The following is a 12535-nucleotide window of genomic DNA, read 5'->3' as shown; positions in this document are numbered from 1 at the left end:
GTGGAGCTGGAGTGTGCCTGTACCCACACAAGCCTCAGACACAGCATTTAAAAGCCATGAGGGAGGGTTCAAGTGGGCTGTGCACGCTGGAGTTTCTGCAGAGCTGGGTAAGCCCCTCTCTTTTGCCTCATAAAGAGGTGCAAAAAGCTGAGAATAACCCAAGAATCAGGCTATAACTAGCAGCCAAAACCCACAGGCAAGTGCCACCTGAATTTAGGTAAAATATTCTTGTGTGTTACCTGCCTCATTTTGGCTACCAAAAGTGCACTTTACAAAGAAAAAATTGCCATACAGTGTGGTATTAAATTATTTAAACCTAAACTGAGAAAGCACTTTTGGAAAGTAAAATAACAAAGCTTCCTGTTTTCTGTAGAAATCCTTATTTATGGAGCAACCTCTTCTGCCTTGCAGATCTCCAACTTGAGTGAGCAGACACAGAGGCTTCCCTTGTGCTTCCTTACAGTTTCAGCTGCTGCTGAAGGTCATGAATTGAGCCTGCACTGCTCTGCAGTTTCTCCTGCACCAGTGGGTCTTCCTCCAGTCTGACCATTTCAATCACTCCACTGGTTCCAAGAATACATGGGAGACTCAGGAACACTTCACTGTTTATATTGCAACACCCCTGAAACAACACACAAAGAACACTGTCACACACACATTTACTTATTTATGCTGCAACTACACAAAAGCATACAATTACACAAAATGACATGATTATTTAAATTAAGCAAGGATATTCCAACATATGGCATGTTTGGCTAGATCAAATACTATTTATTTTAGATACTGTGCAGTGGGTTACTGTATAGAAACTGTAAAATATTACCATGCAGATAAAAATTTGTGAACCATGCCACAATTGGGGAATTTTCCCAAGATAGATAGATGTCTGTAATGCACACAAAGTTTATACCACTAAACACCATTTCTTAGCTAGAAGTAGCAGGGACACTTCATAGTACAGTATCAGTTCCTTTAGGACTGAACAAAATAAATTAAATAATGCAGCCTAAGAACTGGGGAAAATTTCTCAAATATCAATCCCATACAGACTCTGCAAAAGAATTTATCAAACTTATATGCCTATAATTCAAGTTTACACTGTGGATTGAATTTATTTTTGTAATCTGGGACATTTTACATTCTATAGATACTTCAAGAGACTTGTGTCTCCTCTGTATCTATATTTAGTTCAGGAATGATTAAAAACTTCACTGGAAACAATTATTTAATTAGGTATGTGCTTGTACTCAATTAAATAAGAATCCAGCTCAACTTCCCTGCACAGGAACATGCAAATTGTCCTTCTGAAGGCTCTAAATTGAAGTGACAAATAAATGTTTCTACATGGGTTTTCTCATCATATGGAATGTCCTAATGCTTCAGTGAAGCCTCTCAGGAGAAACTTCAAACAAAATTCAGTCTACAATTTTAAGTTAACTATTGCTTCATAATCTTCTCCTCTTAAGGAAAGTATTAAAGAGTAAAAAAGCAGCTGTTTCAAACAATCAAATAAAATGTTGGCAGAAAATGCATTTTAAACTTTCAGAAAAGATAAAAAATTCTTTTGGCTCCTAAAAAAGCCTACATTTAATAGTAAGCACTCTGGAACTACAACTCACTTTTCATCTGCCAAATCCAGCTATTCCAGGGGTGCTGGGCAGCAGCTTTAAATGTATGTTCTGTTTGGACTTGTACTTTTAGGAGAATAATCCACTTTTACTATTGGTTTCAGGTTAAAACAGCAAGTGATTTTTGCTCATTTTCAGACTAGGGTTGAGAGCTGTTGTTGGAAGAAAGTAATGGCAGTAGCACTACTTCAGAACAATGAGATGTCTGTGCTGCTAAAATTAATGGTCACATCTGGGATAAATAATATAATTACAGTGCCAACCAAAAGGTATTAGTAACATATTTACCTTTGCCAGAGTGGATACAGAATGAACCTTCCTTTTATCTTTCAGAATGCTGTCAACCAAATCAGCAACTGAGAGCCCAACAGACCATGATCTCTGACCTTTTCCCTTTAGGACTTCCATAGCTCTACACATAAACCAGGAAAAGGAGAAAAAAGTGATGTTGAGATTGTAATTATTTTTATTTTGGTTTTTATGTAAAACCCAAAATACAGATTTAAGTGTACCATGTCAGGTAAAGCGTACTATAAAAATATGATTCTCTGTTTTGGAAAACAACACAATGGGATATAGAATTGCTGAAAAGAATTTCTTTACAATAATTTTTCTCTACACTCATAACAATTTTCCTTCCTGTCAAGAGGTGTAACTGATAATTAAATCAGTTAAATTCATCCAAACTGGTGCTTGACTTTGAAGCAAATGCTTCCAACACAAGCTCTGAGCAAAGTGGGCCAGAAGGCTCATCTAGTATTTGTTTTAAATACACAATCCAACAGCTCTGATATTCTGCTGTATATTGTGGTGTCTCCTTACATTGCCACAGGCACAATGTTAGCATTTCAGAAAAACAGTGGCTGTATACAGAGCCACAGAAGTGAATGACAACTTGATCTAAATTTCTATAAACTCAGTGTATGAACATTTTAGAGCAAGCTTCCCCCACTTCATGAAGAGCTGAAGAACATGTAAACAAGTGCCAAATCAAGTGCCTAAACATGAAGGAAACAAAAAGGTTACAGTGGTGCTACCTGTTAGCCACCTTTTCCCTTGAGTTACGAGCAGCCATTGCTTCTGTTTGATTTGCAGCTACATTACAGCTGCTCCATGATGGTACTAAAGAGAAACAACAACAACAAAAGCATGTGAGGTTGTAGTTTGTTTCAAGTAGTATTTTTTTTTCTGTGACAGATGGCAAATAGTTTTGCCACTACTCCAGGTCTACAGATTTGGTACCCCACAACTGCTTTACTTAAAGCCATTATAATGAGAATTTACCACTCTTCTTATTACTTTTCTCATTATCTTCATTACTTTTCTGAATTATTCTTTCATTATTCAGTTACTTAGGCCCTGCCAGGATGTTACATGCTCATGGTGATAAAAAAGCATCACTTTACCTTTGTCTTCTCCTTGTTCACCAATAACCCAAGCATCTTTTGCCAGCACCTCTGCTTTCAAAAGGTTGGTCAGAATGTACCGAAATCTCTCTGAATCGAGGTTGGCACCAACTCCAATGACTCTGCTTTTGGGAAATGAGCTCAGCTTCCAGGACACAAATGTCATTACTTCAACTAAATGTCAAAGACAAAATCATGTTGTCAATGAAGGACCACTCAAAATTCAACTCAAATGCAACTTTTGAATCATCATTATGAAAAACTCTGGACTTCTTTGCTTTAGAAAAGGCATAAACATGTGGGAACATACTGGTGGTTAATTTCAACCTAAAACACAAAGTCAGGTGGGGAAGAAGTGAAAAAATAAGAACAGTGGTAAGAGAGTAAGAAGAGCTTCAATGCATTACAGGATAGAGGCTCACACTTCTTTCCCCTTCCTAAGTAGTGATTTTGCTTTGTCTTTGTTCACAGTACCACTGACCTGGAAATTTAAACCTTCCACCAAAATCTAGCTGCAATATTCACTATTAATGCTATACTTTGTATCTGAGTAGCCTGTAAGTGTGATCATATGGCACATAACCCACATGGATCTATCCTTCCTGCAAGGAGAAATGTGCACACAGAACTCACAACTGACAAGACAACAGCCAATGGATGCTAATGATGTAGACACAGGTTGGAACTATGCACAGAAACACACAAAATACATACCTGTTACACAAAACAAAGTACATTATTTTCTTTTATCTTGGTAACAGTAAAGAAAAAACCCTCAAAGAGTGTCCTGCTCAAAGCTGAAAAGGAAAACATCTTTCAGAGTAGCAAGAATTTGTGACTAACCAGGTGTTTTCAGCAGTAACATGTTTTTAAAAGAGGCCAGAGGAAAAGCCAGGTGAGGGGCAGAACCTGATGCAGAGGACCAGCATACCTGGATGAGAAGCAACAAGGAGAACAGCACTCTGACTGTAGTGGGACACTGCTGGAATAATTCCTCTGAACAAATCCACATTGCTTTGTATGACATCGAGGTAAGTCTGAGCATTACCCAGAGAATTCACTGTAAGCACCACAACTTTGGAATCAGCTGAAGCAGAAAAATCTGGAAATATAAAGAAAATTTTGACATTTATGTCATCTTACTGAGTTTTGGATGCAAAACCAGGAGCTGTTCTAAAGGCTGAACTACAGCATCCAGCTTAATTAGGGATTCTTTGCCTGCTGTCCCCCTGATATCCCCCAGTGTGGAATTTAGGGCACTTCCACAGCACCTATAAAACACAGCTCTCCCAAAGAGCTGCTTTCCTGTTTTATAGGTGTCAGACACAAAAGGCAGGCTACAATTTGTCCAAGGTTACAGAGCAGAGACCAGAAAACATCTAGACAGCTTTGACAGATAAACTTTTCCAAGTTTTCTTGGCAAGAAAGAAAAAATATCCATGAAAAGTCTCCTTAATTTTTATTCCATCTGTTAAAGAAAGGGAAAGACTTTTACTCCTTTATCTGAGGCTTCTTCTATAATCTTTGATCTGATTCCTTAATCAAGGGTGTGTAGACACATGAAAGGCACTCCAAAAGTCTATTTATTAACTCAAATAAAAGACAAATTATACTTATTAGCCCAAAGAAACACACAACCACACTTGCTGCAGGAATTTATAAGTCAAAGCTGCCTTGAGCAGGTATCTCTGAATATCTGAGTGCCACACAGGTGATCAGCCTGGACACAGAAATAAGGTGATTTGTCTGTAGCACCACTTTTGTAACCAGCTGAAGCCAAAGCAGAGGTCTAATGCACTGACAAATTAAAACCATATTAAGCAAGATATAATTAATACCAGCTTGCTCCAAAACTAGATATAAACATAGTAAAATAGCAGGTGACAGTATACAAGCATTTTGCAGTATTGTAACACTATTGAGCTTCTTATATCACAGCTAAATGCAAACATACAACAGGCAAGCACAGAGGCACAAACAGACTTGTGGAACAGTTGCACAACCAGGGTTCAGCACACCTTTTTTGTGCTAGCAGCAAAACCTGCAAGATAAGATCAAAGAATGTACAGCAGGCAATGCCAGGTTTCTGCAGAATCAGCCACAAAGATGCCTGGTGGAAGCAGAACTAGTCCCTGTCTCCAAAATAAGATAAATTAAAAGAGAAGCACAAGGAAACCCCTCATTTCATCTTGCAAAGGGTGCAAGGAACATGGAAACATGACACAGGAGCAAGGAAGAATGTTACTCAATCCAGCTCCAGCTTTCCCTGTGGGAAAACTTCAGAGCTGCATGGCCTCAACCTCTGCAACCATCAAAGGGTACAAGTAATCACTAATTAGAGAGCTGTGGCACTGACTCTGCTGAGTTGTATGCTCACAGCTGACTGAGGACAAGGTTATTAAGAACTCATTGTGTGAGTGTGCAGTGATTGAGATCAAGGACTCACTACTGGTCATGTGCATGTTTAATGAGCACCAAGCTAGGAAAGCAGCACTTTGAAACACACCTTTATTTATCAGCCTTTGGAACACTGCTTTCACAGCCTTCACTAATTCCCATGCAAATATTTTTTTCCCCTCTTTCCTCTCTTCCTCTGCCCATGACAGAAATTCTAGCTTGGCTTCTCTGTATTTCTGCATGAGTCCAATTTCAGCATCAGCCTCTCACCTGCAAGTACAGACTTTTAAATAAAAACAGCCCATGTACCACTGTATCTCCCCAGGTGTCCTGCTCTTGTTACAATGGGCACAAGCACACACAGTACAGCACCCACTCCTGCTCCAGACACAGCATCTCGTACCTTTGCTGATCTCCACATTTGGCACAGCAAAAATCTCCAAATCCATGGTGCCTCCTTTTGCTGCACCTTCAGAAAGATCCAAAAGAACCACCTTGTCTGCAACATCCTGTATGAATAAAAATAATACAGATCAGAATACAGACAAACCAAAACAAAACTCATTCGTGTGGGAGGGAGGAATAAAAACCAAAACTCCTCCCATTTCATTGTTTGCTGTACTGTGCACAAATCAAACAAAATTACTGGTCAAAATTACTGCCAAATCACAAGGAAAAGGATTTAGTTTTGTGAGTTTTTTATTTGTTTTGTAATGTGTTTTTTCCAGCTAGACTTCCTAAACTATCTTTGGGAAGTCAAAAATTACTGATGCTAAAAAAGACTGTTAAAATATACTGTCACTGTTGCACCTAACATACAGCTGTGATGAAGCACAGCCAATCTACAGATTATCCTTTTGCAGGGAACTAGGAGATGCCAGTTGTAAGAGGCTACTGCTGAGACAAGAATCCTTTAGGGATTTTCAAAGTAAGTGAATTCAATACTCAACCCTTTGAATTAAAAAAGCTGAGAAACCAGGGCAGAAAATGAACACCTCTGTGTGTCTTAAGTGAACTGAAGAGACAAATGACCTATGCAGTAACAGTTGTTAAAAGTGATGAGGTATTCCTTAGAGTTAGATTGGAATCCTCTCTCTTAATCAGGTCTCTTGCTATTTTTAATAATTATGTACCTTTGCTGCAACAGCTAGTACACATGCAATGCCAAGATCTCCAGCTCCAACAACAGTAATTTTGTTAAAACATCCTTCATTTCTGCTTCCAATTTTATTCCTTGATTTCATGTCAGTCTCTCCTGCAATTAAAAGAAAACCACAAACTTGGCTGCTGGTCCACACTGTATCTGCTTCATAAAGGATCATGGTTGTGCCAGAGTTAAATCAAGTTACTTTTTCAAAATAGCAGTCAAGACTGAGCACAGAAAATCCATCACAACTTGCAAGGTGTAAAACAAATATTCCTCTCTAGACAGGAATGTTTTTTTCACTAAGTAGAAATACACAAGCATGACAATAGCAAGAAGCTGAACACTGATACCACAAAACCAGCACTCCCTTTGCTACTGTTACAGGTGTGCATACAGACCATGGCCATACAATTTGTAACATATAAACCATGTAGGTTCCTTTGTGACATCAGGTAATGACAGTAAGTGAATATTTTATAAGAACATTAGAAATGAGTCCATGAAAACATCCCCACCTTCAGTAATCTTTGCAATATAGGAGAGAAGTTCTGATTGCCTGGCTGCATCAGAAGATGACAGTGAGTACAAAGGGAGCTCTTCCTCAAACTTTGCAATCATTTCCTTGATTAATCCAGTGAGAGTTGATTTAGGCTGAAATACAGCAGACAAACAGAGGACAAAACAGCTGAACAGCTGTTTCATGTAGTGGTATCAGCTCTGAACTGCCAGAGCCACACAAAATTTAATCAAATTATAAATACTGACACTCTTAACATTTAAACAAACACCTAAGGGACAGAAAAGCATCACTTTGAGAAGATACTTTCCAAACAGGAGTATGAGGAATTTAACAAAATGAATTCTAAAATTGAAATTACCAGTGCTAGTGGTTTTTGAAGGCATCCATTGAATATATGGAAGCCTTTGATATAGCCACATCCAGTATTATAAAAGAGACAAATCCTAGCTAAAGAGAAGTTAGTTCAGTCTTCTTAGATGAGCTCAACTGTCCAGAGTTCTGGCATCTCAGTTCTCCTCCAGGCAAAACACACTGTGAAGAACACATTTTACATGCCCATTCATTTCAAAAAGTTGGCATTCATTAAATAATTTTCATTGGCCTGGCAGTCATATTTAAGTGAGTAATTTGATACAGTGCATAAAATCATTTATCAACAGCACTGACTTTTGAATCTCTGTGCTGTTTCAGAGTTCTGCCAAAAGAGACATACCCAAAAGGCAGAAACTTCCACTGAACCTTCCTGAGGGATACTGAACTGGGACAGCAACAAAGTATCATGAGGCTTACATTGCTTTGTAAAGAATTGGTTCCTTTTTCACGAGAATTACTCCCAACTGCTTTCAGCAGCCTCAGACTGCCTGAAAGCTGCAGATGACACCCTGCAGTATTCCCAAATGCTTCTGTCCTGGGGTGACGTTATGATGCTTGTATATCCCCATTCATCTGTTCTGTGCCTTTAAGACCAGCTCTGAAGAGTGGAAGTTTTGTTTGGGTTTCTCTTATCAGGACACAGAGACAAGCGGTACATGAGGCTGTTTTTTCACTTCCAGCTTCAGCTTGCTGCTTTTGCTTGCTCTCTTTTTCTGCTCTTGCTTCTGCTCTGCTTTCTGCCTCTGCTTATTAGCTAGTTCTACCTAAACAGTCCACATTGCTTCCTGGACTGTTTCTCCTCTCCTGTTTCTGTGACCACCTCGAACCTGCTCTGGACTGGGACCCAGGAACACCGAAGGTTTGGCTGCAGCGGCTGGCCCAGCGCCGGAGGGACTGAGAACAGAGCAACCACCCCCGAAAGAGACTTTCTGATTTTGCCATCTTTCTCAGAGCGGTGTCATCGGGTATTGTTCATTTTGTGTGCTGGGGGGTGCGGGGCCAGTCAAATAAACAGGTTCTTTCCACCTCTCTCCGAGGAATTTTTGCCCGAACCGGTTGGGGGGAGGGGCCGTGTGGATTTCACTTTCTGGAGGGGCCCTCCTTTGCAGATTCTTTAACAAATTTGCCCTAAACCAGGACAGCTTCCCTCCCTGGCAGCCACCCCACCTCTTACATGGCTCCAGTTCTGCAGGTAGGGCAAATAGATCCTGCCCCGTGCATCCACGTGTTTCCCCACTGCAATGCCCATGCTGGCCGTTGGCTTCAGGAAGCAAAGGGGAGGAGCAAAGGGATGGGAATCCAGGATCCACAGCCGGACAGGGATGTTATAGGAACTGCCTGCTGAAATAAAAGCCATTCAGAACTTCTGCACTGACAAAAGGCACTTAAGACCAGTTTGCGTGTGATGTAATTCACACTTTGTAGTAACAAAGGAAAAAAGCCTGACAGAGCACTTCCAGATTCACACTGGAAAATATTTATATTACTGAGGGTAATTAATAAAACCAAATCAACTTGAAATGCTACTTATTGTGCCTTTCTTAATATAAAGCTCTGTTGCTGTTTTGCTTCCCAGGGTCCTCTCTCAGCCAACCTGTCCCTTTCCCCAGCAAAGAAAGGTTTCATACATGTATTTCATACTCATTTTGACTTAACACCTACTGCAAAAAAGCATCTATAAAGAGCTTTGCATCAGACTTCAAAGTCTTTAAGTTGAAAATAAAAAATTGCCTACAAGTTATTTTTGGATGCTGTCTATACAAGTGTAGGTCTCAGAGAGTTCACACAAGCTCCATTACCATCAAAGAGTTTCCCAACATGGTCTCAAACAGCACTATTTTTTAAATAGGTAATTTACTTGTTTAATTAATAACACCTTATTTCAGCATCTGTGCACTTCTTTCTGCAGTAGAAGTGACTTCTGCCAATTCAAACTAAATATTTTCTAGTCCCCTTTGAAGACACTGCACAGTGAACTGTTAAGAGGCAGAACCCAACACATTCTACATTTAGATTCATAACTGCCAAGAAAATTACATTTGATTTATCTTACCATATTTCACTGGAACAGTGCCACTAAAATTCAGGAGGTCCTTCTGTGATCCATCCTTGAAGGCTGAAATTAAAAATGTAGTTTAAAAAAATTAACTCCTTTCAATCCTCAATCCCATCCACAACTACAAATATCCAACAGTGATTTTTCTTTAGAAATCAAATGCACTGCTCCTGAAAGAACTAAGGCTAGAATATTACTAAGGTCCCCCCAACCTTTTAAAATACTTTCTTAATGAAATTTTAACAGAAATCCCATTGGTACAACTAAGCACATCATCAGTCTGAAAACCTTTTGTCCTGTGTAATGCTGATGTTGTGGGAATTTCCAGTCAGGCTGATGGATTCTGGAAGGCACACTCTGTAAGCTAAAGCCATCAAAATACTTTCAATATAATAATGAAATATGGGCAAAAGCTGTTACATATAAAGAATTTAAAGTATCAATCTTCTATAATTACTGACAAGTTGAAGTAGCATGAAGTAAATGAGTTGCCAAGGTTTTTCTATGTCTGCATCCTTGGAAGAGCATTCAGGAGCAGTAACACGGCATGAGGAATTTTACTGCAAGTCAACATGAGGACAGGAACACAACAGAAATATGTTCCCATTCTATTACACACAGCCTGCATTTGTGGCAAGTAAGAATCCCCATAAACAGTTCAGAGTTACTGTATCACTTCTTACTGTATGTGTTCATGGAGAAGGTGAAGTTGGGGTAGGTCTTGCTAACATCCTTCAGCTCTTCTATGGTCAGGTCTCTGAACTTGTACTGCAAAGGGGGAGGAAAAAATAAAGGAAAAAGTTTCACTTCAAAGGCTTCTGTGTGAGAGTTAGGGAAAAGGACACTATAGAAGGCAGAAACACAAGAAGGGGAAGAATATGCCTTTCAGTATTATTAATAGTTTTAATGTGAAATGAATTATCAAAAATAATTGATTACAAAAGCTTTGAAGCTATTACAGCTTCTGCTGCAACTACAGCTACTGCTGTTGAAATTCTGAACATCACTCCTTACATACCATTTCTTCTCCTTTACAGCTGTGTGAGCAGAAGTTTAGTAAAATTTAGTATTCTCTGCACACATTAAAAATATAATAAAAATATGAACCTCTTAGGAAAAGGAGGTTATTTTCTTACTGACAGAGTTAAACTCGGGTCCACCTGCGCACATTTTAGAAGAGTTTACTAACATGTCACTTTCCACAAATGTATCAAATGTGTAAGTAACTAGGCTCTAGGAAATTTTTTTTTTCATTTTTAAGCTGTCATTGAGAGCTGAGAAAATTAATTACTGCTGCTTCAGACTGTCCCCAACCAGTCCAATACCTGAACTTTCAAGAGATTTGCATCCTCCCACATCCCAAAGTTACAAAGAGTATTTTCCATTTCCTAGATTAGAGCCTCTGCTTTTCCTTCAGGAAACCTGGTGCTGTTTTTTTGGAACCCTTGCCTAAGCAAACAAAACTGCTGCCTGACAGGGGCTAAAGAGCTGCTCACTGCCCTGGAATAATTGCCACAAAACAGTAGCTAAAATCGAATTTCTCTTGGGTCTGCTGCCCCAGCAGCAATGTGACAGCTGTGAGCATGGCACAGTTATTTTCTACTGTCTACAGGAAAACAGAGCTACTGACAAAAAACACCTTTCAGTCAGCTTCTCCCCATCACTGGATTCTGAAATTCATGTAGAGAAAAAATGAAAAGAATCCAACGTTCCCTAATTGAATGTCTACACAACCTACACTTAGGGCATTTTTCAGAGGCGTTGGTATATCTGGTTGTGAAACCAAAGTCAGCTTTCCCCAGCTGGCCTCCTTCTACTCATAATACAAAACATTCCTATCAAGCAGTCTGTCCTCTTCTAAAGATCACAGGATTTACGGGGTGACTCACATACAGACCTTCCTCATTTCGCACCCAAAATTATTCGGCATGCCCGATGCCTAAATACACCCCCTTCCGTTTCTCACGTGGGAATTAAAACGCTGAGAGTGATGTTACAACAACGCGCCTGTGCTCCTCAGGCGTGGAGGCGCGAACGCGGGGAATGCCACAAAAATATTAAAAAAAAAAAAAAATCAAAAAACCCCACAAAAAAAACCCAACAAAACCCAACAAAAACCAAAAAACCAAAGTTATGGATTTCCGATGACTAAAGAGTAAGGTTTGAGTCGTAAGGCACGGCGTGAACCAGGGGGGTAAGGGGGTAAACTGATGCGTGGCGCAAGTTAAAGCTCGGCTGTATCGGGACAGCGCAGACACCGGGATGCGAAGGCGCAAAGGGACAGGACAGGAGGGACGGGAGTCCCTGGGCAGCCGCCCCCAGGACACCGCCGGGCTCCCGGCCCCGCGCTCCCCGTGCCGCCGGCTCCCTCCGCCCTCCCCTCCCTCAGCGCCGCCCGCGCCCCCTCCCCTCAGCTCCCCGCGGGCGCGCGCACCTTGCCCAGCTGCCGCCGCAGCGCCTCCTCCGCCAGCGCCATGGCGGCGCGCGCCGCTTCCCGGCGGGCCCCGCGCGGGGCAGCACCGCCCTTAGGGAGGCGGGCTGCGCTCGGCCGGGAGAACGGGCCAGGAGCGGGGGTTTTCATTACCCTTGTAAGGCATCAGGGAGCCGGGGGACTCATAAGTGCGTGGTGAGCATCTGGGCTAGATGCTGTTTCCACCTGCCGTGGTGTTGCAAAATGTGGAAGTATCTTGAATCAGGATCTTCTTTGATGTAAGATCATTGTATACTTTCAAGCCTAATTAGATGAAGAGGCAGCAGCCAGCGTCCAGTCAAGGACACCCGTGGACGAACAAGCTTTAAGGATGCAGTAGATCAAGGTGTTGTTCACAGAATCACAAACTATGGTGAGCTGGAAGAGACCCACCCGGACCATGGAGTCCAGCTCCTGGCCCTGCACAGGACAGCCCGGCAGTCACACCCTGTGCCTGAGAGCATTGTCCGAATGCTTCTGGAACTCTGTCAGGCTGTGCTGTGAGCACTGTCCTGGGGAGCTGTTCCAGTGCCCAA

The 12535-nt window shown here is 41.1% G+C and overlaps 1 protein-coding gene across 3 annotated transcripts; it reads right to left on the bottom strand.

The window, feature by feature from the left end:
• Positions 1-285: 285 nt before the first annotated feature.
• On the bottom strand, positions 286-12023 carry UEVLD (UEV and lactate/malate dehyrogenase domains). 3 transcript variants are annotated; one of them, XM_064714859.1, is made up of 12 exons: positions 11964-12023; positions 10213-10297; positions 9527-9589; positions 8648-8814; positions 7097-7232; positions 6568-6689; positions 5838-5943; positions 3969-4139; positions 3038-3211; positions 2669-2753; positions 1920-2043; positions 286-622 (listed from the first exon to the last, which is right to left on the bottom strand). In XM_064714859.1, exons 1-12 carry the CDS (start codon positions 12003-12005, stop codon positions 458-460), a joined length of 1440 nt encoding a protein of 479 aa, XP_064570929.1. In that variant the 5' UTR covers positions 12006-12023; the 3' UTR covers positions 286-457. The 3 variants fall into 3 exon arrangements, with proteins under 3 accessions (XP_064570929.1, XP_064570930.1, XP_064570931.1); XM_064714860.1 differs by having other exon boundaries at positions 322-622; positions 8648-8811; XM_064714861.1 differs by lacking the exons at positions 9527-9589; positions 10213-10297; positions 11964-12023 and having other exon boundaries at positions 322-622; positions 8641-8773.
• Between the last annotated feature and the right edge of the window lie 512 nt (positions 12024-12535).

This window comes from Zonotrichia leucophrys, chromosome 5, assembly GCF_028769735.1.
Source record: "Zonotrichia leucophrys gambelii isolate GWCS_2022_RI chromosome 5, RI_Zleu_2.0, whole genome shotgun sequence".
Taxonomy (NCBI): Eukaryota; Metazoa; Chordata; class Aves; order Passeriformes; family Passerellidae; genus Zonotrichia; species Zonotrichia leucophrys.
Note: the sequence above shows the minus strand (reverse complement) of the source record. Positions and strands in the feature narration are given on the sequence as shown.

Excerpts from the sequence above, each read along its gene's own strand:
- UEVLD (XM_064714859.1), bottom strand. The coding sequence starts at position 12,005 with ATGGCGCTGGCGGAGGAGGCGCTGCGGCGGCAGCTGGGCAAG. Across the intron at positions 8,815-9,526 it reads CACTGTTCCAGTGAAATATG|CAGGCAGTTCCTATAACATC; the intron begins GTAAGATAAATC and ends CTTTTATTTCAG. Across the intron at positions 4,140-5,837 it reads AAATGTGGAGATCAGCAAAG|ATTTTTCTGCTTCAGCTGAT; the intron begins GTACGAGATGCT and ends TTATATTTCCAG.